The sequence below is a fragment of the Hirundo rustica genome, chromosome 5, assembly GCF_015227805.2.
Source record: "Hirundo rustica isolate bHirRus1 chromosome 5, bHirRus1.pri.v3, whole genome shotgun sequence".
Lineage (NCBI taxonomy): Eukaryota > Metazoa > Chordata > Aves > Passeriformes > Hirundinidae > Hirundo > Hirundo rustica.
This window is the reverse complement of record NC_053454.1, coordinates 67,860,516-67,882,909: the sequence shown is the minus strand read 5'-3', so window position 1 is coordinate 67,882,909 and position 22,394 is coordinate 67,860,516. Positions and strand designations below refer to the sequence as shown.

At 38.2% G+C, this 22,394-nt stretch overlaps 2 protein-coding genes across 2 annotated transcripts in view; one reads left to right on the top strand and one right to left on the bottom strand.

Annotated features, from left to right (window-relative positions):
- Positions 1 to 203: 203 nt before the first annotated feature.
- On the bottom strand, positions 204 to 8,763 carry C5H4orf33 (chromosome 5 C4orf33 homolog). The gene is given in 7 exon segments (XM_040065817.2): positions 204 to 4,316; positions 5,312 to 5,487; positions 5,489 to 5,512; positions 5,618 to 5,670; positions 5,859 to 5,921; positions 7,859 to 8,048; positions 8,605 to 8,763. Coding segments are annotated over 6 exon segments (597 nt in total). The 5' UTR covers positions 8,040 to 8,048; positions 8,605 to 8,763; the 3' UTR covers positions 204 to 4,216.
- Positions 8,764 to 8,942: 179 nt separating this feature from the next.
- Positions 8,943 to 22,394, top strand: part of SCLT1 (sodium channel and clathrin linker 1) — a 29,419-nt gene continuing 15,967 nt past the window's right edge. The window contains 14 exon segments of the mRNA XM_058420499.1: positions 8,943 to 9,296; positions 11,132 to 11,199; positions 11,877 to 11,929; positions 12,793 to 12,862; positions 13,701 to 13,757; positions 14,113 to 14,199; positions 14,202 to 14,232; positions 14,235 to 14,266; positions 14,983 to 15,105; positions 16,845 to 16,910; positions 18,321 to 18,391; positions 20,815 to 20,905; positions 21,090 to 21,181; positions 21,797 to 21,974. Of these exon segments, the coding sequence (XP_058276482.1) occupies positions 11,137 to 11,199; positions 11,877 to 11,929; positions 12,793 to 12,862; positions 13,701 to 13,757; positions 14,113 to 14,199; positions 14,202 to 14,232; positions 14,235 to 14,266; positions 14,983 to 15,105; positions 16,845 to 16,910; positions 18,321 to 18,391; positions 20,815 to 20,905; positions 21,090 to 21,181; positions 21,797 to 21,974 (1,014 nt within the window). The 5' untranslated portion in view covers positions 8,943 to 9,296; positions 11,132 to 11,136.

The following is a 22,394-nucleotide window of genomic DNA, read 5'->3' as shown; positions in this document are numbered from 1 at the left end:
AAAAGGTAGTATCTGAAAACTCCTTTCCCACTCCCTCCCCCTGCCCCCCCCCCCCCCAAAGAATCTGTTCCATATTCCAAGAAAGCCACTCAACTAGCCTGGCTGGGTTTGTTATAAAACAGCAGTGAGGACATGGTAATGTAATTTTACTTCAGTAATGTTTACTTAAGCTATTTTAACACGATCTAGTCAGTTCTGGTATATCACATTTAAAAACACAATTTTATTTAGAGATACACTACACAACTGGCAGAGAGTATTTACACACATACTTAGTGATAGTCTGCAGCACAATTCCTGAAAATGAAACAAAAACATATTTTGGTATGTTCATAGCCAGTGCAGATACAAACAGTGCTTCCTGATCCATCATTGGAAATCCTCCCACAGACCCCCCAGCAGCCAGGGCTTTTACTTGTTTACAAACAGAATAATGAACACAAGCAGTACCAGGCTCAGATAGAACCGAGTTCTCCTGACAATACTCATTTCAACAGACAGACAAGGAGAGGGCAAAAGGCATAACTGCAATATAGCTTATGGTAAGTGTTGTATTGATCTCACTGAGGTTGTCTGTGTGAGCACATGCACAGCTGTTTATACAACCCCTGCAAATAAATCAGGCTTAAAGCACTTCCCTGTACTCCCCTTTTGCTGAAGCACTGCTCAGAGACACTGCAGCTAACTAAAGCACTCCCTGAAAACAAAAAGAAAGGAATCACTAACTAAATAAGTGCAGGCTAACTATCAAATTTGAGCTGCATTATTCTAAGTGTACCATAATTAAACACAATGAATTCTACTTTAGAGGTTGCCCTGGTACCAGGAAATGCTTTTAAATTTTATGTGCAGCAAATGATGCTCTGTACCATTCACATTTCAAAAGGATTTTTACACAGTCAGAATTTAAAACACAACAACGCATTCTGTGCCATGCCTTTCAGAGGCACAAAGCAGCCTGCAAAAAAGGAACTGCAAGCAACATAGCTCTTAACATCACATCCAGCAGTAACTCATCATGGTGCTGGGCAGTACAAATATTAACTCACCCATGCATCTACTAAGTAGAACAGATAACACAATAGCTATATCAGCCATGGCAGTCAAAATGCATATAATCCTGAATTAAATTAGAGCTTCCTAGCTTTAATATCTGCCCTGGCATATCAGAAAAATATTTAAAAGTATACAAAGATGTGAGCAAAATTTTACTCCTATTAAGAGCTTTTATATCCAAAAAAAACCAAAACAAAAACCCACTGTGCAGGATCATTACACAAAATATTAGATGTTACCTGACAGCCTAAGTTGCTCCAGCTTTGTATTTAAGGTACACATCACTTCTACCAGTAGCACGCAATACCATTCAAGTTTTCTTTACCAAAAAAAAAAAAAAAAAAAGGCATTTTCTGTCCCTCTTAAGCCAGTTTTCACGCTGTTATGCCAAGCGTCACTGCAAGTTGCTCGAACCACTTAAGCTTCACCCTTGAAGGGATGCATCACCTCTCACAAATCAGGCTGTATTAAAAGAAACAAATTCCTTCAGAATTCAAAACAGCTTTTTTGGAATGTTTGCCAGAGACCATTCAAGACATTTGCAAAAAAAGTAAAATTCAGAATAACGTTTAAGTCATTTGAACATCACAAAACTAACTGTATAATGCAGATTGACTGACACCTTTTGGAATTTATCTTTTGATTTTGTCTCAAAAATTATTCTTGATAATAGCCTTGCAGGAAAGCAAATGTTAGAACTGTAACTACACAGCATGACAAATGCTTCTTACAACAAAAGATGTCTCAAATAAACCAAAATAAGCTGCCGTCAGCTTGACTGAAATATCCTTTCTCTAAAATCAAGGATACCACAAGAAGTAATGGATCTGGTTAAGGATAACTAGGTTGGCAACACCAAGGCACAGTTTAGACAACCTTCTTCTCCCACCTAGTGGTAAGAAGCATAAAGAACAAGGTCTTTAGGAGTGCAAACGTAAGAGGTTTTCAAACACCAGCTCTAAAGAGATTCACTGACATCATAAGGAGGACTGAGCCACATACAATTCTGGTTCTCATGTTTAAGTTCACAAGTAATGAACATACTATCACTGTCGTGCAGAACAGAGTTTGTTTTGTCATTTTCTTCCTGTCACCCCAAAAAAGGAGACACGGTTCAGAAAAGACAGGCTCCAACCAGCCCCCACTTCTTACAGTTCAAACAGACACCTGAAGCTCAGAAACACACAAGTGAACCAACTAATGGCAGCATGGACTAGCACGGGCCTTGAATAAAGCCTATATGAGAATTTCCATTTCCTGGAGTGTCTAGCAGTGTATTTTGTACTGCAAAGACAATGGTTTTACTTTAAATTACTTATTTAAGGAAAGTAATCTATTTTCCTCCAAGTTTATCATTTACATCCAAAGTAAATCTGAAGCAGTCAGTTTGAAGTAGGAATAAACATGAGATGAATAAAAAGTTTTATCTACTGTCCTTTACATAAAAAGTATCTTCATATGAAAACAACCTGCATGAAAAAAGCAGTACACTCATTTTGAATTATGGCACACAGCTGACAAATTTTTCAAAATACAGCCTAAAAGTTTTGCGAAATGCTGCTTTGGTTTTGATTAAAATTTTCAGAGCAGCTTTGAGACATCAATGTCTAGATGATACTTTCATCAACATTTAATGAACTATTCAAGATTTCAGACTGATGTTATTCTTTAGACAACTGCACATGAAGAGAAGGTAGAAAAGAAGGTAGAAAGAAACAACTGAATGTACAATACTTACAATTTTCAACAAATGGCACTTTACAGCAAGGAATCTATATTGTCTAATTGAAACAGAGCAAAAGCAACTGGATGGCTGAGTGCACGGACATGCCAAAGCCACAGAAAAACCCTAATATCTTCAAATTTGAAAGCACAGTTTTATAAAACTAGAAGCACAAGGAGAATCTAAAGCTAAACAAAAACTGTGAACCAATATTCTATCTGATACATTAACCACACTGAGATGTTCTTCACAAAGGTGGGATATTCCCACCTTCTTTGCTTCTCAGGCGTAACTTACAGCTATAGTTAAGCTGAAAGACAGCAAAGAAAACAGGACCATCAGAATGTGCTTATTACTGCACACTAGCAAGGATCTGCTTAGTGGGCAAGCTTGACATTTCCTAAGCTAATTTACATAAGATTAAACCAGCAGCCACAAAAAAGGAGCAACTGCTATTCCCAAAAAAACAAACAAACAAAACAACAACAAAAAAAATTGTAAATCTTGTGAGGGTTTACAGATAAAATGTTGCAACCTAAGAATTATTCACTATTGTTAAAATTACTCATGCCCATAACATAGAAAATATACACCTAGAGCATCTCCAGCCCTCAGTGGCATGCAAAAAAATTTCTCAGACATGAGATGAATTCTTGAAGTGATGTGACAAGCCTTAGAAAAAACCTGCTTCTGCATGCACACAACGATACCAAAAGATTTTACTAGGCATGATTCGTCCCAGAAACTTCACCTGAAATACATAAAACCTTTTGTAAATCAATTCTCTGCACCTAAACAACATTACCAACTCCACACAGAGGTCTGCGAGGCAGAGTAAGTTTCCCCTTCAGCATTAGGCAAGGGAAAGCTTCAGGCACAGGAGCATACAGGAAAAGGCTGCAAAAAGTGTTATACCTCCTGCAGGGCAAGTACTGAGCCTCCAAAATCTATCTACATTCTTCTCTGTTTCTGAACGAGGCATTCTTCCTCCTGATTGTGAGCAAAAAATCTAGGCACGTAAGGACCTCATTCAGTAGTTAACAAACAAACAAGCAGCAATGAAAATACAGCAGAAATGCAGCAACTATCAGAAACCAAAAGATTTCAATCCAGGTATTGGCCTTGTCAGACTTCAGAGCTTTCACCAAAACACAGCTGCAACTTTAGCACATTTTTCTTCCTCCACTGGTAGCAGCAGATTCACCTCATGCACAGATGAAAAACTCCACGCCCAGATGGATTGAACCACAAGCCATTCATACATTTAGAATCAACAGATCCACATGGTTTGCAGTGGATTTTCAGATGGATCCATGATTTTGGTGTCAAGAAAAGCCTTGCTAATCTGGTATCTACAACCTCTGCTCAGAATGAGGAAGCTGTTGCCATACAGCTCCAGCCAACTTCAACATTATAAAAATTTATGCCTCAATCCATTCACTTAGAGAGCGATTTCCATATTTCTGATTCAGGCAGAGTCCACTCTTCCCCTGTAAGTTCTTTCAGGTTAAAGTCTTTGAAAAATTTCAAACGATGGCTGCAAACAAAAGAGAAAAAAACAAAGTCTTAACTTTCGTAGCAATCTGTAAGAGCAAAGACAAACTCAGTGTAATGAAAGCAGCAAGGAACCTCCACGTAATTTCATCTGCTACCAACACCTGAAAAAGACAAGGGGATTTTTTTAAGGGAGTACTGTAGAAAGAATTCCTTCCTGAAACATATTACAGCCATTTTCCAGTTCAATACAGAGAAATAAAAATATCTATTTGTCACAAAACACTGATCATGTGTTTTATTAGCAAGATCAGAATGTTTTTGAATACACAGTTGCAGAAGCTAATTTTTTTCCATAAATAAAGGGTAATTTATCAAAAATTTACCCTACCATATGATCACTGTACGTTTTGTGACAAGTTTTTTAAGAACTATAGTGTGTCCTCTAGAGCTGGTTCATTTTACAAAATGCCCAGGAGTAACAGGTTTTATCAGGTCATCTCAGCCTCACAGCCAAAGAAAATAAACAGGCCCAAAGCACAATTTAAAAATCCAAATTCACTGTGTTTTTGATTGATATTGGGTATCCTTTAATTATATTTTTTTAGCTTAGTCTGCTTTTTCAATTTTTTTCCATAGCATGGAACCATCTGTAGAGGTGAAAGCTTTTAGAACAGTAGGGGAAGAGTAAAAGAGATTTACTGGAAATGTACCTGTGAATGAAATTATCACTAAATGGCACTTCAGGAAGAGCTGAAGTCAAAAAGGAAAAGTAGAACTACCTACCCATGATTTAGCTGAGGGAGGTAATAAAGGCAGATACCGATGGCACTGAATGCATAATTTTTATGCACCTAACATGGAAACCAAGCACTAATTACAGTGCCACAATGTTTTTATACAAAGCACAGCACCAGTGGACCCATAGCTAAGTATTATAATAAAAATACTAGGGGCATTCAATCTAGAAACCAGATCAGCTTTCTTAAGTATTCCAACAGCGCAATCATATTACAGAAGAGCTCATTTTAGGCTTACAAATCTGGTTCCTGTCCTTCCTGCAGTTCATGTGGAGGCACAGGATAAAGCACTTCATATTTTCTCTCTTCTCCCGAGCCATGAATTGCAAACGCATTGAACTTGTCAGTACATGGTGGAAAATAACTCCAAGGAAGAAGGGCTTTACCCTCCCATTTGGTTTTCACTCTGGTCACCCTCAAACTCCAAAGGAAGTCCTTCCTGTTAAAGGAAGGGGAGAAAAATAAGGAAAAAGAGAGGCATTGGCCATCTTCTGATCAGAAAGTAGGTAAATAAAAATCACTTTGAATGTACTTGACCACTTACTTTCCATGCTTTTCTTCTGCCGGAAAGCAGCAGCAGTAAGTACTTGCCCATGGCTGTGAAAGAATCAGAGCACAGTTTTCCTAAAACTATGTCGAGTTATTAGTGCATTACACCACCACAAATATGTACATTCCCCATACTGAAACAATTTCTGTGTCTAGTCTCCCTCATACACGTATCTCACAAGCATTAGAACTGCAAGCGTAAATAACTTTTGGGACTTTTTCAAGGCTGTACTTACGGACAAAGCTCAAACTTCTAAATACTGCCTCAGTTCTGCCACTCAGAAAGAAAGCTTCTACAACTGAAAACAAACAAACAAACCGCCCAAGCTGTCAGTATTTTATATTAACTATTTTGTAATATCCTGAAATCTTCATATCCCATTAATACAACTCAATTTTCATGGCTTTTGGCCTGTGCCATGCCAGAGCCTGACTTGCTACTCGACATGTACAGAGTAATTATAACCCAAATATTCAAAATGCTGTGCCACAACTCCAACTTCAGGAGCTCTTACTTTTGCTTGCTATGATCACAAAGGGCTTTATAAAGTACTGTACTAAACTTTATTAGCTTTTCCAATTCCAGTTTTGAAAAACACTCACCTTGATTGCAGCAGGAAAATAAGGATTGATCACACATTCAGAGCAGGGCACACAGCCCATACCTAAAACTGTTACATTTCAGACAATAAAAGAAAGCATTTAGCTCTTAAATGGCTCTCCCCTGTAGATGGATATTTTGGGACAGGGCAATTACTGTTCCAGGTGTACTTGAAAGCCACATATTACATTTGAATCATGTTTCAAGGAACACAAAGGAGAAGTTCAATGGTGTTTTTGTTGCAGCAGCCCCTTGTTAGAGAGCAGAAATGAGCCAAGACACAGACTCCTTGTTTCTCACAGCATGAAAAGGGCCCTGGATTATTCCTCCTTACAGCTCAGCCACCCTGATCCCAACCATTCACTGACTCTGGCTGCAGCAGCTCTTACTACAGGTTTCCCTTACAACCTCTAACTGCATGGATTACTTTACAGACTCTGACTGCAGGCTTTTACCCAGCTAGACTGTGACTGCAGGTTGCAACAACATGCTCTAACTGCAGACCCAGACTGACCTCACAGCAGTGTTTCTCTCACCTGTTTTGCCCAATCCTTCTGGATCCTTTTCCCCCATATCTTCCCTCAAGATCCTCCCAACATCCCCTTCTTCCATATCTGAGCAGCCAACCCATCCCTTTTATCACACTTACCTTTATCAGTAACAGCTGTGACCCATTAAGGGCCAGGCTGCTCCTCTCCTTTGGAAATTAGTACAGCTGTGACTTATCAGGGCCCAGGTAGCCTGTAATCCTTTCTTCTACACCTACAGTGTTTCTCATGTAAAATTACAACAGTGCTTCTCACAGCAATGACATTATTAGAAAACTTTAGTTAGAATTATGATACAACTGATATCTTTATTTATTTTTACCTAAGCATATTTATTATAGTAATATCAAATAAGTGCTAACACCATGTTAGTAGAGCTTGAATCAGAATGGCTCAATAATCAGGAAGTAAAGAACTGCTGGAAATATTAAATTTTTGCATTATTCAAAGCAATGGGTAAAAGTGACAGTATGGACAGGAAAGGAGAAAATACCCAGCACTACTATGAGAATTTCCCCCATTCCATTTGGGTACAATTTTGAACTGCATTTCATGAGGTGCAATTCCTGTGTGTCACACCTTCCTGTTCCTCAAAGGCATTTGGAAAAATGAATAAATATTTTACTTTTAAAGCAAAACAGAATATATCTTTAGGATTTCACTTCTCCTTCTGCAAGGGCACTTAAATATATATATGCCACAAATTATTTTGATATTCAAATATGTACTTGTGAACTCTGACAGTTTCACAAGTTATATCAATACACCCAAAAACTAGTTTGAGTACATGTACTATTGACAGGATCAGGAATTCAACTTCAAAATTGAAATCAACCCAGACCACCGAACTTCAGTTTTGTTTTGGTTGGGGTTTTTTTTGCTTTGTTTTGTTTGGGGTTTTTTTTGGTTCTTGTTGTTGTTTGTTTTGGGGCTTTTTGTTTTGTTTTGGGGTTTTTTGGTGGGGTTTGTGGTTTTGGTTTTTTTTAAACCACACAGATTCTTAAAAAAAGACCAGGATATCAAATACAGAGGAACATCAATTGTCTACAGAAATCATATATAACTGCAGGAGAAGAGTTATACTTACCCTCGTAGTCCCATAGTCCACCAAAAGGTTTCCCTGGCTCTCCGGGTGGTGCTGGAGGGTCATTAAAGAAAGGAGCACGAACTTCCATCAGCAGTCCCGCATTATCCGGCCTCAGCCCAATTGTAACCGGCTCATGGCTCACAGGCAAACCATCCCACGTGTGTTCAATTCTAAATTCCATCTTCAGATACTACATAAATCACAAAGGAAAGTCCTGTCAAAGAAGATGTCAGATTCCAGCTCCGCACGAATTGCCGTTTGGTTGCCCAGGAAAAACAAAAAAAAAAAACCAAACAAAAAAACAAACAAAAAACCCAATTTGGTATAATGTCAACTTTGTCAATTATCAAATCATGTTTTTAGGCATCGAAACTGAAAACTGAAACTGACTCTGAAGTCTTATTAAGCTTAAGGCTTTTCAAACATACGTCTAAATAAATACCTTCCAACACCACCAGAAATATTTATCAAGAAAGCAGACAAACAAAACAGTCTCCACTATAGGAACTTAGAGGATTTGGTAACATCAGAAAAACAAACTGAAGGGAAACCTTTTAATTTTTGAGACACAAGAAAATGAAGCAACTAGCCAAAGCTTTCACTTGCAGTCATTGCAAATTAGCCTTTCCTTAAACACCTCCAGGGACGGTGACTCCACCAACCCCCTGAGCAGCTCGTTCCAAGCCTAATCACCCTTTCTATAAAGAAATATACTTTCCATAAAGAAAATACTCCTAAAGTCCAACCTGACCCTCCCCTGATGCAGCTTCAGGCTGTGTTCTCTCCTCCTGTAGTTGGTTCCTTGGGAGAAGCGGCCGATCCCCGCCTGGCTACAGCCTCCCACGGGCAGCAGCTCCCAAGAGGGCTCCGCACCGCTCCCGCTTCCCCGCTCTGCTACTCCGGCCACAAATTGATTTTTTCTTTACCTGAAAGGAAGCTTAAGCGCCTCAGTGCCTATCTTTAACCCATAATCCCCTCAAGGAAAGTTTGAGGGATTTCCCATGAGGGATTTCTTCTCCGCCTCTGCGCCGCGCCACGTCCGCTCTCCACGTGATGGGCGTCGCTGGCGGCCGCGGCCGGGCCTGGCGCTGAGGGCGGGCCGGTAGGAGCGGCCAGGCCCGTCCCGGCTCCCGGCGGTTCTGGGGCTCCGCCGCGGGGCCCTGGAGGCGGCCGTGGCTCCGCTGGTACCGGGACTGCACCCTTCCTGAGCGGCGGTGCCGGCACAGGGCTGAGGGGAGGGAGCGGAGGGCCGGCTCTCCCGGCCTGCCCCCGCCCCAGGGCACCAGGCGGGTGAGGGGGGCGCGTCCCTCCCGGCGCTTGCGAGCTCCGGCCGCCTCCTTCCGTTTGCCTTCTTCCCCTCCAGCGGCTGGACAAGCGGGTTTTCCCCCCGGGCTTCGCGGAGGTTGCTCGGGGAAAGCTGGGAACGGGGCACGGCCAGGTGAGCGTTGGTAGTGGGGGATTTATATTCCGTAGCTTTCTCCGTGTAGCTGCAGTGAGCAGCAGCGTGGATAGTACTTTCAGTTAGTAAAACACCGGTAATTAAAGGGTGATGGCCAGAAACAAATGCCTGTTTTGTGTGAATGCCTCTCTAGTTATGAAACCACGGTGTCTCTCCTATGCTTTGCTTACACTTGAAAGTTCTCTTGCCAGTTATTCATGAAATTTGCTTGACGGACTAAAATCAGTGTTTTTAATGGGTGGGTGGGTTTACTATAACTTAATATGACTTAATCAGAGTACATCTCAATTACTCACCAGCGAAATAACTGGCCAAAAGAAGTTTGCTTCTGCTGAGTTTGTATTCCTGTGAGTTGGAGATGGGGTAGGTGCGTTGTCCCAAGGACTGTCACTGTCCCTCGTTAGTGTTGCAGGGAAACTTGGCAGCCAAGACGAGCTGCAGCTGGGCAGTACAAATATTAACTCACTCGTGTTTGTATCTAATAACGAAAACAGACCGGATCACGGTGCCTGCAGCGTTCTCACCTACGCATCACTCGCGCCTCTGGATTTCTCTGGGTACCAAGTTTCGGGTGCTGGCTTTGGGTGGCCAGAGGTGAAAGAACAACTTTTGAATTCCGAGGATTTCAGTAGCAGAAAGCTTCTGTCTGAGATAACACAGTCGTTCTGGTTCAAAAATCTGTGTCTTTCCTGAGCTTTGCAAAAGTATTTATTATGCTGTGATGTGAGCTAATTATGTTTTTTCAAATGCTGGAATGTTGCCTTTTCATATGTATTTCTTTTGGCTGTAGCTTATTTCATTTGTCCTTAGAATCTAAGTAGAACTCAGACTAATTCGCTGGTGAATGGTGAATTGCCTTTCCTATCAAAGAGTTTAATCCTTTAAAAAAATTATAATTTTTTTTTACAGCAGCTAAAAGACAGATTTGAAGTTGGCCTCTAGGCCAGCTGAGCCCGAAGTTGTTTTAGGCCTTACTCTCAGCCTGATGCATGGATTTATGTTTCTCTGGCTTCACGAATATGAAATCAAAGTTCTAAAACGCTAAATCTGTGTAATACATCTGAAAAGAGATTCTCTAAGCAGTATTATGATTAATGTTTGTAGAGTAATTGTTCGTTGTGTTAAATATGTAGCTGTAAGGAAGGTTGAGTTTTACCTGAATTCTTTTGAAGTATTAGTAGCCGGAACCTACTGATAATAACCTTGGAATTCCATTCCATACGTTTGTGATACATGCTGAACCTTTTCAGAATGCATTTAATGCTTATTGTTGAAAGTGAGCTTCTGTAAGTGATGTTTAAGTCTGTCCCTTTTTGCACCTATGGCATCTCATGTTTACATCCCTTGGCTTGTAAGGGCAGCAACTTTCCCCCTCCTGTTCCTGGCATTCCTTTGCTGTTACCACCTTTCTATACCCTCCTTTTTCTTATATCTTCCTTTAGAAGTTTAGAACTAGTAAAAGGAACCATGGGATGTGTATCAAGAAAAATAGGCAAAAAGTTGTTTAAATTGAAATATAGCCTTTGCATTCCCAACTTCTTTTGCTCTTCTTGTTACCCATGCCAGTATTACAAAAGAGAACAAAAGTATTTCTTAAAGAAAACCAAATATGAAAGGAATGGAATTCATTATTATTACAGTTTCTGTAGGTTTTTTCAAGTCCTGGGGTTTTTTTTAAAAAGTGTGCTAAATAGAAGAATTTTAGAGACATTTTTTCCCCCCTCAAAGCATTATATTGTTAAACATATTTCTGACTGCTGGTCCTGCTAGAGGCCTGTGTTATAGCCATGATTCTCAAATGTGGTGTTTTTCAGATCACATGCTAAAAATGGCACTTGGACACTCTGAAACCAATGAAGTTCTGAAAAATGCTGCTGAGCAGGTATGTGAACTCAGGGATGGGAGTAGTAAGAATTTTTTTGATGATGTTTTGTGATAAACAGCTTTCCAAATATGGAGCACAGCTCGCTTCAGTGTTATCTGGCCCTGTTTTGGGTCCATCGTACAATGCAGCAACAGCAGGAAAAACACTGTCCTAACAGGGAAGTTATGGTATTTTTGGGTGCATTTCTAAATGTTTTGTCCTTGAAAGAATTACATTTGAATGTAATTTAGTACACTTCTTCACTTTTACAGGCTTCCCTTTCTTAAAACATTGGCCTCATGTTGAGGTTACTTTTTGTGCTGGGGTACTGTAAGCCTGTCTGAAAGCTTGTGCAGGAGCTGGGGCTTCAGCACTTTCCTGATGCTAAGATGCTTGGAAATGAACCAAGCACTTACACAAACCCATGACTGATCTAGTTGATCATGAGGATTTAGTTGATTTTCCTTCAGATATAATTATGCTTTAGATCAGTACAAGGTCCAGGAAAAAAAAAAAATCATAATTTTTTCATTTGCAGCCAGCACTCGAGGATTTTTGAACATAAATCTGAGAATGATTCTGTGGGCATACTGTGTACAGATTACAGTACAGAGAGTTTTGTGTTTCATATAAAAGTTTAAAACTGTGTACATTTATGTGCAATTACTAATGAGTAAATTATTTTTCCATTACAGGAACATGCCCTTGGTGATAATGGCACATCAGGATCCAGGATGATGGACCAAGGGTAACTGATTCCAAGGGAAAAGTGGGAATACTGCAGTGTATTTGAAGAAAATTGTCATGTGCTCACAGGAGTGTAAATATCCAGTTGAACTGGATCTTGTGTACACGTGTCTGTAGGGGTGTTACTGTATAACGTGTTTTTTAGGTGGTATTGTGTTTATTCAGTAAATTAAGTTACTGGCTTTGCTTCCACAAGCTGTGAAATAAAGGATGAGCGATGAATGAAGGAATTCTCTAGTGTAAGTTTTGAGAGAATAAACAGAAGTTCTGGTAAGACTGTACTGATCTAGGTAACTCAGGTAACTGCTGTCTATTGAGATTGGGGAATGGTTTTAAAAATGTTTTTTTGACACTCTTCAACTAACAGTTGTCTGTCAGTAAATGGTTTCATGACCACTTGTTTCCTCTTACAAAAATAACCTAGCTTTTCTTGTTAGCTTTTAACATAGATTTTTCAGAGAATTGCTATCAGTTATGAAAATATTAGGAGGGAAAATGTATAGAAGTGTTCTGCATTGTCTTATAGGCCACTGTACTATTGTATGTCAAAGCGGCAATGAAGTCTATTACAATATTTGAGATTCTGTGTGAATTGATGAGATACTAATATTGTATTAATGGTCATTTATTATGTCCCATTATATGTTCTGTTTCTGTTATATAGGAGCCTTGCTGTTAATGATCATTATTTAAAAGTAGTGATTAAATTTGTTCATTTGATTCTGGGGAATGTCGAGCTTGGAACTCAAGAAAAGTGACTGTTCTGTTGCGTTCTCTAGATTAAGAATTCTTAAAGCTAGTTAATTATCAGAGCATTACAGCATTTACAAAACTCATTCTGAGCATGTTTTTTCAACTTCTTAGCTTGTCAGCTCTACTCACAGAGTATGGTAAACACGTGGAGGAGATGAAACAACAGCTGCAGCTTTACCAGGTATGGGCATTCCCACCATTTCAGACTGGATCTTTAGTGGTGTATGCAGGGCAGTAGTTTTTGTCATGCTTCACAAAGCTGCTGGACTGCAGGCTGCCCCAAGGGGAGGAATGGAGAGCTTTCTGTGAAAAGGTTGGGAGAGTACCCAAATTACAAGGGTAATCCTGGGAGTTGAGGTGGAAGGGAACCATCTTCCTTTAACCCACAACAAATGAAACTTTTTAATGCTTCATGGCATGACTGAAAACCAAGTGAGATTAAAACTTGTGGCACAGAAAGCAATTTTTGTTCATGATCTTCGTGCAGAAGTTACACATTGGTTTTGGTTTAGTGCATTTAATTTGTTTGATCTGTCCCATCATAAAGATTTTGCGAATAGTCTTCAAGCTTGATCAATTTCAGAAGGTGACAGGAGCACTAGGGCTTCCTTGCACTAGTAAACAAAACAGCCAGTTTAATTTGTATAACTGGAGTTTCTCCTCAGTTAATTCCTAAACTTTCATTAAATGCTTACAGCATAGAAGATGAGTTATCCACTCTACCCCTAAAAGAACTTGAGTTAATTAAAAATCAATCTGTAAGGGCCATAAGAATTTCAAAAGGTTAAGTTCAATGTCTGTAATAACTTCCAAATGCTGAGGTGTAACAGGACTTGGCAGCTGTTAAATTCAAGTGGCATCCTGTGACTTGCCTTAGAAAAGCAATTGACTTTCATTCACTATGTTGTGCTGAATTAAATTGTCCATCTTTGGAGTGTCAGCCAGAAATACAGGATGACAATTTTACTAGGATTTGGTTGACTTAAATGAGCGCTTACTCTTGCATGTCTTTGTGTCAGGCACAAATGGCTGAGATGACATTGAAATTGGAAGAAGTCACCAACGAAAATGAAAAGGTAAATAATTGCACTGCCATGTTGCCACTACTGTTTCTCATGATTTCCAAGCATTAAAAAGCTTTTTTTTTTCCCTAGGACCTTGAAATCTTTGAAATCTTTCTACTAAGTGAATCCGGGATCCTAATGTTAGAGTCTTTAAGTGCTTAAGACAGATTACAGCACCAGGGTCTAGGAGATTTTACCATGTCACTGAAAGATCTAGATGTGGAACTCTTTCAAACTGTCTACTTAGTTTATAGAACATAAATTAATAAATTTAATTTGACTTTGAAGGAAGTAGTATGTATAGGTGGAAGGTACAGTATATTTCAGTTGTTAAAAAAATTCCTTTTAAAGAAATACCTTGCTGAAGTTGGTTCTTTGAATTTCAGGCTGCAATGCAGAGTTGAAAGAGCCTCTTGAGAAGCAACTGGAGGCTCTTCCTCTCATTCATCTGGAAGAACTGATATTCCTGCAGATGAGGGCATAGTGAAACCCTTCAAGAACAGCTACAGCTGGAAAAGAAAGTGTGTGAGATTAAACATTTATATTGTTTTATTTCTCTTGTGCCTTGGTGGATCAGGGGAGGCTGTTTTATTTCTTGATTCAGAAATCATTTGGTCAGAGTTCCTTGAGGCTGTTTTGAATCCCTCTTGAACTTAAAGACTTGAAGAAACTCCTTTCCTAGATTCATAAAATAATTTCTTAATATTAATTTCTGTCAGCAATTTTACCTAGTTAACTTGATCCTTATGTTTGAATTCATGATTAGCACTCCATGAAATATTTTTTTGAATTCAAGCTTTTTGTAGTAACTTGTAATTTTAATCAAAACTATTATAATGTGAAATGAGGAGGGAAGTGTGGGATATAGAAAATTGTGTCTAAATCTGAAAATATATGTGAATTTTGTTCAGTTTATTACAGTATATCAGTTGTTGTGTATGATTAAGTTGAATTTGATAACTGAATTTTGATATTTGAATAGGATCTATACCATAGGCCTACCATAAAGATGTGGAAAAGTTTGAGCACTTAAAAAAAAAAAAAGGGCAAAAAACTGAAAGTGGAATTTGAACTTCCAAGCATCTGTTTTTCTGCACTTGAATTTAAATTAAAAAAATACATGCAGAGAAAAGTATAGGTAATGGCATTCCTTCAAAATTGAAGTTAAGACCTGTCTTTTTAGACAATGACAGATGAAGACAAATGTGCTATAATAGAATATTGTTCTGTAAATTAGGAGAAAGACCAAGCAGTTGAGCGCTGGCAGATGCTGTCACGGGAGCACGATCGACTTCAGCAGCAGTACCAGGAGCACCTGACTAAAACACACATTCTCATGACTGAAAGGAAAAAGCAGAATGTAATTTTCATTTATTTCTGTTCTTTTTTTTCCCTTTCATATGCGTATATACGTACACAAAACAAGCATGTGCATATAAATAATCCTGTGTTTGAATTGCATGGTCAGAAGCATTCAGGGCAGCAAAACATCTGAAAAAGTTGCTTAAGATTTCTGAATTCTGAGCTGAAAGTCTTTCTTTATCTGTTCTCCTGTGTTTGAATAGCTGGAAAAGTAGTCACCATTTCCTGCTGTTATTCAGCAAAGAAGTAAACAGGTGAAAAATCAAGTGCACCAGTGTTTGTCTTATGCTAGCTTGTGTTTAGCAGCCTGTTTCTCTTCTGCTGAGTGTGGGGAAGGCCTTTTGGGAAATTCTTAGAAAAGCTGTTCTGCTCTGATGAGCTGTGTAAAGATGCTCAGTGTGTGAAGGACTAATAGAAATTTGATGCATTTATGTACCTTGCTACACGTATTTCTAGGAGAGAACCTGCAAGTTCTTTTAATATTTCCTCTCTATTTTCAAACACACTTGACTTAGGGCACAGCTACAGCTCACCTCAGAAATATTTTTTTACTGATTTTTGTTTTTTATATGGTATGAAAATCACCTTGGTGATGCAATCTTTTCTGAGAAACAGGATTAAGTGTCTGCAGCTGTTGTACTCTGTCAAGTTCCATAATTATTTCAAGGAATAGTTAAGAGGACTCTTATCTTTGTGTAGTTCCAGCTTTCTGCTCCTGTTTCTTGTGTGAGATTATTTCTTGTGTTGTGTTGTCAGTTACTAATAACATACTCACACAGTAGAGTATAGAAAGTCATTGGTAGGTTTTGGAGGGTTTAGGGCTTCCAGATTCCATTTTTTTATTAGTAACTAAATTTTTGGTGCCTTTTAATGCCACTGTGACAAGAACAAGGCTGAACAGGCTTTTACTCTTAAATACTACTGGTCTCCCAGAGAAAACAGCTCTCTTTATTTTAGGTTTAGCTTTCAATGAAGGAGCAGCAAATAGCTGCGAGAGGTAAACAGAAGTAGGTAAGATCAAGTAGAATCAGAATTGACAGAAGACAAGGAGGAGAGGGGATATCATAGGGATTGGATGTAGTAGGTAAGGGAGTGGCAGGAATATGTTTCGAGCATATCCTTGGCCTTGAGACTTTCAGTTAGCACAGTTAGAAAATACTTCAGCTCAGGGACTTCAGTCCTCTCTCTGCTCTGAAGGTACCTGGCTGCAGATGGTTTTTCTGAGTTATGCTAGTTTTCCTAGAATGATAGAATTTGCATTCAGAGACTCAAGAACTTAACTGAGCTTTTTATTTTATTTTCTTTAACGGACACGTGAAATCCTGTATGGCAAAGAACAAATTAAAATGTCCATAACAGGCATTTTTTAATTAACAGGTTCATGTCTGCTAGTTTGCTTAGCAGAATTGCTTGCAGTAGCATCACAGTCTGTGGCTCTTTAAAAGTACTGTTCATGTGTACTTTCATGTTTTGATAGTAAGTGCATACGAGTTTTGGAAAGAGGCAGTTTGTCACCCAGGGAAAACGAGATAAATTGTTCAGTAGTAAATCTAATTTTACGGGGTACGAGGTTAACAGCTAAAAACAATCCAGCTGAAATTTATGAAGACACACTGTATTTCCTGCTATGTGTATAGTTTGGGTTTTTTTAAATGTTTTCTGTTGACTGTGAAGCTTTCTAATTATTCACTCTTTCTGACTATACCGATTATAAGAAACTCTGAATTCTCTTTTTAGGATCAACTGACTAGCTTTCAGCAGCTAACTCGCCAACTGCACGTGGCCAAGGAGAAAATAGAGTTGGTGAGTAAAACCACCTGAACAGTTCACTAGTAATTTATTTATTTTCCTACTAGACTCTCAAAGTACAAAACCAAAGCAAAAAGGCCATCACACATACCTGATGTCACTCAAATTTGCAAACTTCTCCAGCAACCAGGAGGCAGAGATGGCTTTATTCCTGAACTCCAAACACGAGGTCAAGGTGGTTGAGAGGTCAGCTTTTAATTTTATGTGAGCTCTTTCTTTTACACTTCAGGGGTAAGTTTATGCTCAGAATTACAGTATGTGGCTAGTGTACTTCACACATTCAAAAATGTCTTCACAAAGAAAATATTTTTTAAATTATGCCCTCTTGCATATGCTAGCTCTGGCAAATTTTTATCCTTTCCTGCTCTGGTACTGCTGTCTTCAGTGTCTCTGTCACTTTTATGCACATTTTTTCTGAGCTTTAATAACCTTCTAGTGCTTTATCCACATCCTTGGACTGTGAGACTTCCTAGTTAATAAGCTTTAGCCTAGGCCTTCCAAAAATGACAGTTTTTGTAGAAACTGTCAAGTAATTTTTTGTTGAAAAATCGAGGTGAAAGAGGGGGTGAAGTTTTTGACTGAGCAGCTTTTGTTTTGATTCCTGTATGATTTTTTTTCGGTGTTTGTTTTGAATACTGGCAGTGCAAAAAGACTCCTAACCTAGTCTAACAGCCTACTTTTGATTTTGTCACTGAAAATTTTTTTCCTCACAAAGATAATCCACTTGTTTGCATTATCCAAAAAACATTTGGCACAATCTGTTTCCAAAGGCGTAAAGATGTCATGGGATAAAGCATCAAGCCCTTTTTTGAGCTAACAAACTGAAAAATAGGAAGTGAGGAGACACGTAAATTAGTCATGTTTTTTATTGTGGTTAAACAGCTGTGTTTCCTAGATGTGCTCAGGTAGGAATTGTTCAGGGTATTTATGCATGCTCTGGAAATGAGATTCAGTACTGAGGCAGGAGTGTTCACTGCTGATGTTAAAATATTCAGGGCAGTAAAAACTGAAGTAAACTGCAGAAATTTGCAGAAAGATCTCATTTGTTATCTGAGTTAATTTCATCTGACATTTTGTTGATATTAATGAAACCAAAATAATGAATGTGGACAAGGTGAGGTTTTTACTTTGGATACTCTGTGATGGTCTTGAAATGAACTGTTAGCACTCACAGTAGATATTTTAGAGTAGGAAGTGCCTGAAAACAATTCTTAGCAACAGTCACAAAAAGAAGAAGAACATTAGCAATTAATAGGAGAGAAGGGAGAAAAGGAGAATATTGTGCATTTTGAATGCTGCCTGCCATTGTGGTCATCTTTAATATTTCAGTGTAAGGCATGTGTAACATGTATAACATCTTCAATACTACTATGAACGTGTTACAAACATCTCTTTATTTCACAGACCAATCAGCAGTTTCTGAAAACTGTGACAGAACAAGATGTGGAACTAGAGAAGCTGAGAAAACAACTGAGGTATAAACCAGGCAGATTAAAAAAAATAATTAGTATTTTTTCTATAGCTTTTCCAAACCTGCTGTCATGGGCCTTGTTTATACTGCAAGCTAATTTCATCCTGATAGTTAGAATGCTTTCAGTAACTGTCTCTGAAGTTTGTTAGACATCATCAGTGTTATGGTAACATATTTCCAGTTAGTTTGGTTCAGCTTTTCCCTGAAACAGTCAACATTTGACCTTTGATTGGGAAGAAAAAAAATTGTCAGTATCACATCACAATCGATTCTGAAGATAAGCTTTCATTAGAATACAGTTTGCTCAAGCGCCAGTTGTGTGGTTACTCATTACAGTTCTGAAATTTGAATGTTCAAGCAAGCTTCCAAGTTTTAATGTTTTTAATAAAATTTGCTTTCACCCCTTATCAATAAAGAGCTCTAAACCATAGGTTCTGTGAAAGTTAAAGGTAAGAGAAACGTTAATTACATTCCTGAAGTATATCAAGGAAAAGGAGAAATAATATCTGTGACACAATTTCATGATTATTTCTGTTTGCAGCTGAAATCTATTCAATCCAGTTTACTGTGTTTGTTCTCTCTTTTAACTTGTGATAGTTGATGTCAAATTAAAATTTTATTTCATTCAATGATGGATTTATGAACTGAGAGTAAAACAAGAGATTCAGTCATTATCCATCTCTAATTACAGACATTGATGATGCTCACCTTCCTTTTAGATCAGCCTGAAGTCCTTGCACCCCTAAAAAGTGTTTTACTCTCAAAGTTAATGGCAGCAGCCCTATCAATCCCTAAAAAGTGCTGCAGTGTTTCTCCAAGAAGCCTGGAATATTTTCACCAGTTTCTCCTATAACATGAAGATGCAGTCTGCATGGATTATATAGAGTATGGTGCAGACAATCCTAATCCTTTGGGATGTTTTTAATAGTTTTACATGATTTATGGTAATAGAGTACTAAGTCGGGAATGCAAAAGTAGATTTAAGAAAAAACGACTTGTGTGTTAAAGAATTGAGGTTTAAATTAGCTTTGTATGGCCTGAATAAAATACACAAATTAAGAAACTTGGCATGGATTTGCTTTTCAGAATCTTAAAGCTCTTAAACAGAGATAACTTGTCAAGATTAGGATTGCACAGTAAAGAATAAAAGCTGTATCTTTAGAATAAGTTTGTTGCCTGTAAAATGCAGATCTCTGAATTCGATCTGAACTTAGTTGTTAAAATGCATTTTTGAATACTTAAGGTGTTCTGATTTTTTAATGACCTTTTTGTGTTTTTCTTATTTTTTCCCTTCTTATGCTGCCTTTTGAGTTTTTATTTTGTTTTACAACACTTCTAAAATATTTTGCAGGAGGCAATTTAACGTCCTTCTGAATTTGCAGTGCTTCTTGTAGGAGAAAGGTGCAATCTTTCAGATGGACTGAGGCCGAAGTTTTGGATCCACACTGAAAATCGTGTCTTTAGGAATAATGTTTTTATTGTAGCTTTTACTTCTCAAAGAAATTGTAACCAAATTAACTTTTCCAGTTAATTGGGCTGAAGTTAAGAATTTGCTGTAAAATTGCTTGGATTATGTATATTTTGCTTAAGATTTTCGTGTAGGTACAGTATGCTCGACTTTTATGCCCTTAATTCAGTATTTCTAGAAGAAATATTTGCTTGAAATTGATTGTTAGAAGTATGAAATATTTTCTAGTTTCTTTCATGACTAATTGTTTTTGGAGTTTGCATGAGCTAATCTAGTACATGCTTACTCTCCTTTAACTTTATGATAGAGTCAATCATTGGTTGTTAAATGTAGCCTAGTATACAGTCTGGATAACAGGGTTACACCCCAGCTGAAGGCTCTCTGTGTCTTTCTGTTCCCAAGTCAGAGGAGTGTGAGGGTTGCTTTTTTTCAACAGACTTTTCTACTGAGGATGAAGAGCCCCTAGTCATTAACATGATTCACTAACTATTCATTTTTTTTTTCCTCTTCTCCTTCAGCCCACAAAAACTATTCAAATTACAAAGCCCATCACCTAAATTCTTTAGAAGTGTATAATAGCTGTTTTAATTCCTAGTCCTATTGCTTTAAAAAGTGAAATCTGATTCTGCAAAAGACTTCTCTGTTACTTATCTGTGGCTAATTATACCTAAGTTATTGAATCACTTGAAGTTTTTGATTGCCTAGTTCTCCTCCTTTAATCAATGCATACACCTTCCTCGTAATCTGTGGAGTCATTTCCACAGGGCTTTTGGAATTTGGTATTCCTCTCTCTGTGTACCACATGGTGAGAAGGAGAAGGGGGAAACTCCTTCTGTTCCTGTAAGAACAGTATCGTGGAATTTTTCTTCTCTTCACAGCTATTGTGACAAAGTTTTAATTGAGCCATTTTTTCCCCTCTGTGATAACTGTTGTTTTTGTTGTTTTATTTTAATATAAAGGCAAGCCAAAATAGATGGGCAGGTTGCAAATGCTAAGCTTGAAGAAATTATGGCATTGAAGGAGAAGCTTCACAGCCAGTTGGAGAGAAAGGTATTCTAGAGAAAGGAATAATTTCTATTGTAAATGAATGGACAGTCGTTTTCTGAATGCTGATGTTAAATTAACTGCAAGCTTAAATTAAAACAAGCTAAATTAGCTTGTTTTATGTGAGTATATCTTTGTTTTGTTCAGGGAAGCTCAGATCAGGTCTGGATAATACTTTAATTCTTTCCAGGAAGAAGACAGGATATCTGCCCAGGAGAGAGAAACAGCATCTGACAAACGCTTGCAGCAAATGCAGTCTGGTATAAAACAGTTAGAAATGAGGTAAAGAGAGTAAAGCTCACTGTGTGTTACTAACTGGATAAATGCAAAAATCATACCCTGGCTCTACAAAAATAGGGATCTCGTCTGTCTTTGTATGTTTTATGGCTGACATGGTAGGAAGTAACAAAGGGATGTTTTTGGTGATCCCTTTGAGGCTCTCTTGTCCTTTCTCATGCCTGCCAATACTGACAATTGTAGTTAAACAATAAGAATTCCTGAGCTGTTGTGAAATTACCAGTGGTTTTCTTTCTCTAAAACTGTAGCTGCAACTTCATTGCCCACATCCAATTACTCCGTTTACTCCACAGAGGAAAACTTTATTTCTTCTGGGGCTGTTCTATTCTGGTTTAATATGGAACATTTTTAGTGATGTATCCCAGGATATCCCTGGGATTCTTCTAAGAATCTTCTGAGATTAGTTATCTGACTTAACTCTTATAATTCTGTTTCTTTCTAGGACTTGATTGATCATCAAACTCAACATGCTCTGTCCAAAACCAAGCAGGAAACAATGCAATTTGGGCGATTTATGCATAGATACTTATTAATAGCTCAGTTGGAATGGATCAGTGTCCTAATTACCCATCACATTGTTAAATTTCTACTGTCTCGTAGATTGTGTGTGACTGTTCAAGGTGCTGAACGGCTGAGAGCAGAAAAAGTAGCCCTGGAGGAACAGATCAGAGAGCTTCAGGCCAAGTCTGCCAGTCTAGAAAGTGAGAAGTACGATGCTGTTGCGAAAGTCCAAGATTGCATACAGCTCTTGGAAGAAGCTAACCTTTTAAAAAGTCAGGTAAGTCATTGGATGAAGGTATTTCCTAGAAATTAGGGTATTTAGGATACACAAGCTAGCTTCTTTCGTGTCTGTAGTGCTAAAATTAATCACACACGGAGAGCGAACTGGGGTGTGACCACACATCACTCAGACTTGGCATACAATGTAAACTTCAAAGCATACATTGAGTGCCTTTTTGACAAGAGTTCAGAGTTTCTTACCAAATACTGGTGTCAGAAAAAAAATGGAAGGTTCTCTTAGGAATTTATTATTGTTAAAGAGAAGACATAGGAAACAAGGGAAGTGCAGAGTCATCAGCAAAGAAACCTAGACATGTGGAGAGGCCTTAAAAGAAACTTTTATTTATAGTGTGTGATTAAACTATCACAGAATAACATTTATGCCAAAAATATTGATGTGAAAAAGTGGCTCAAAGAG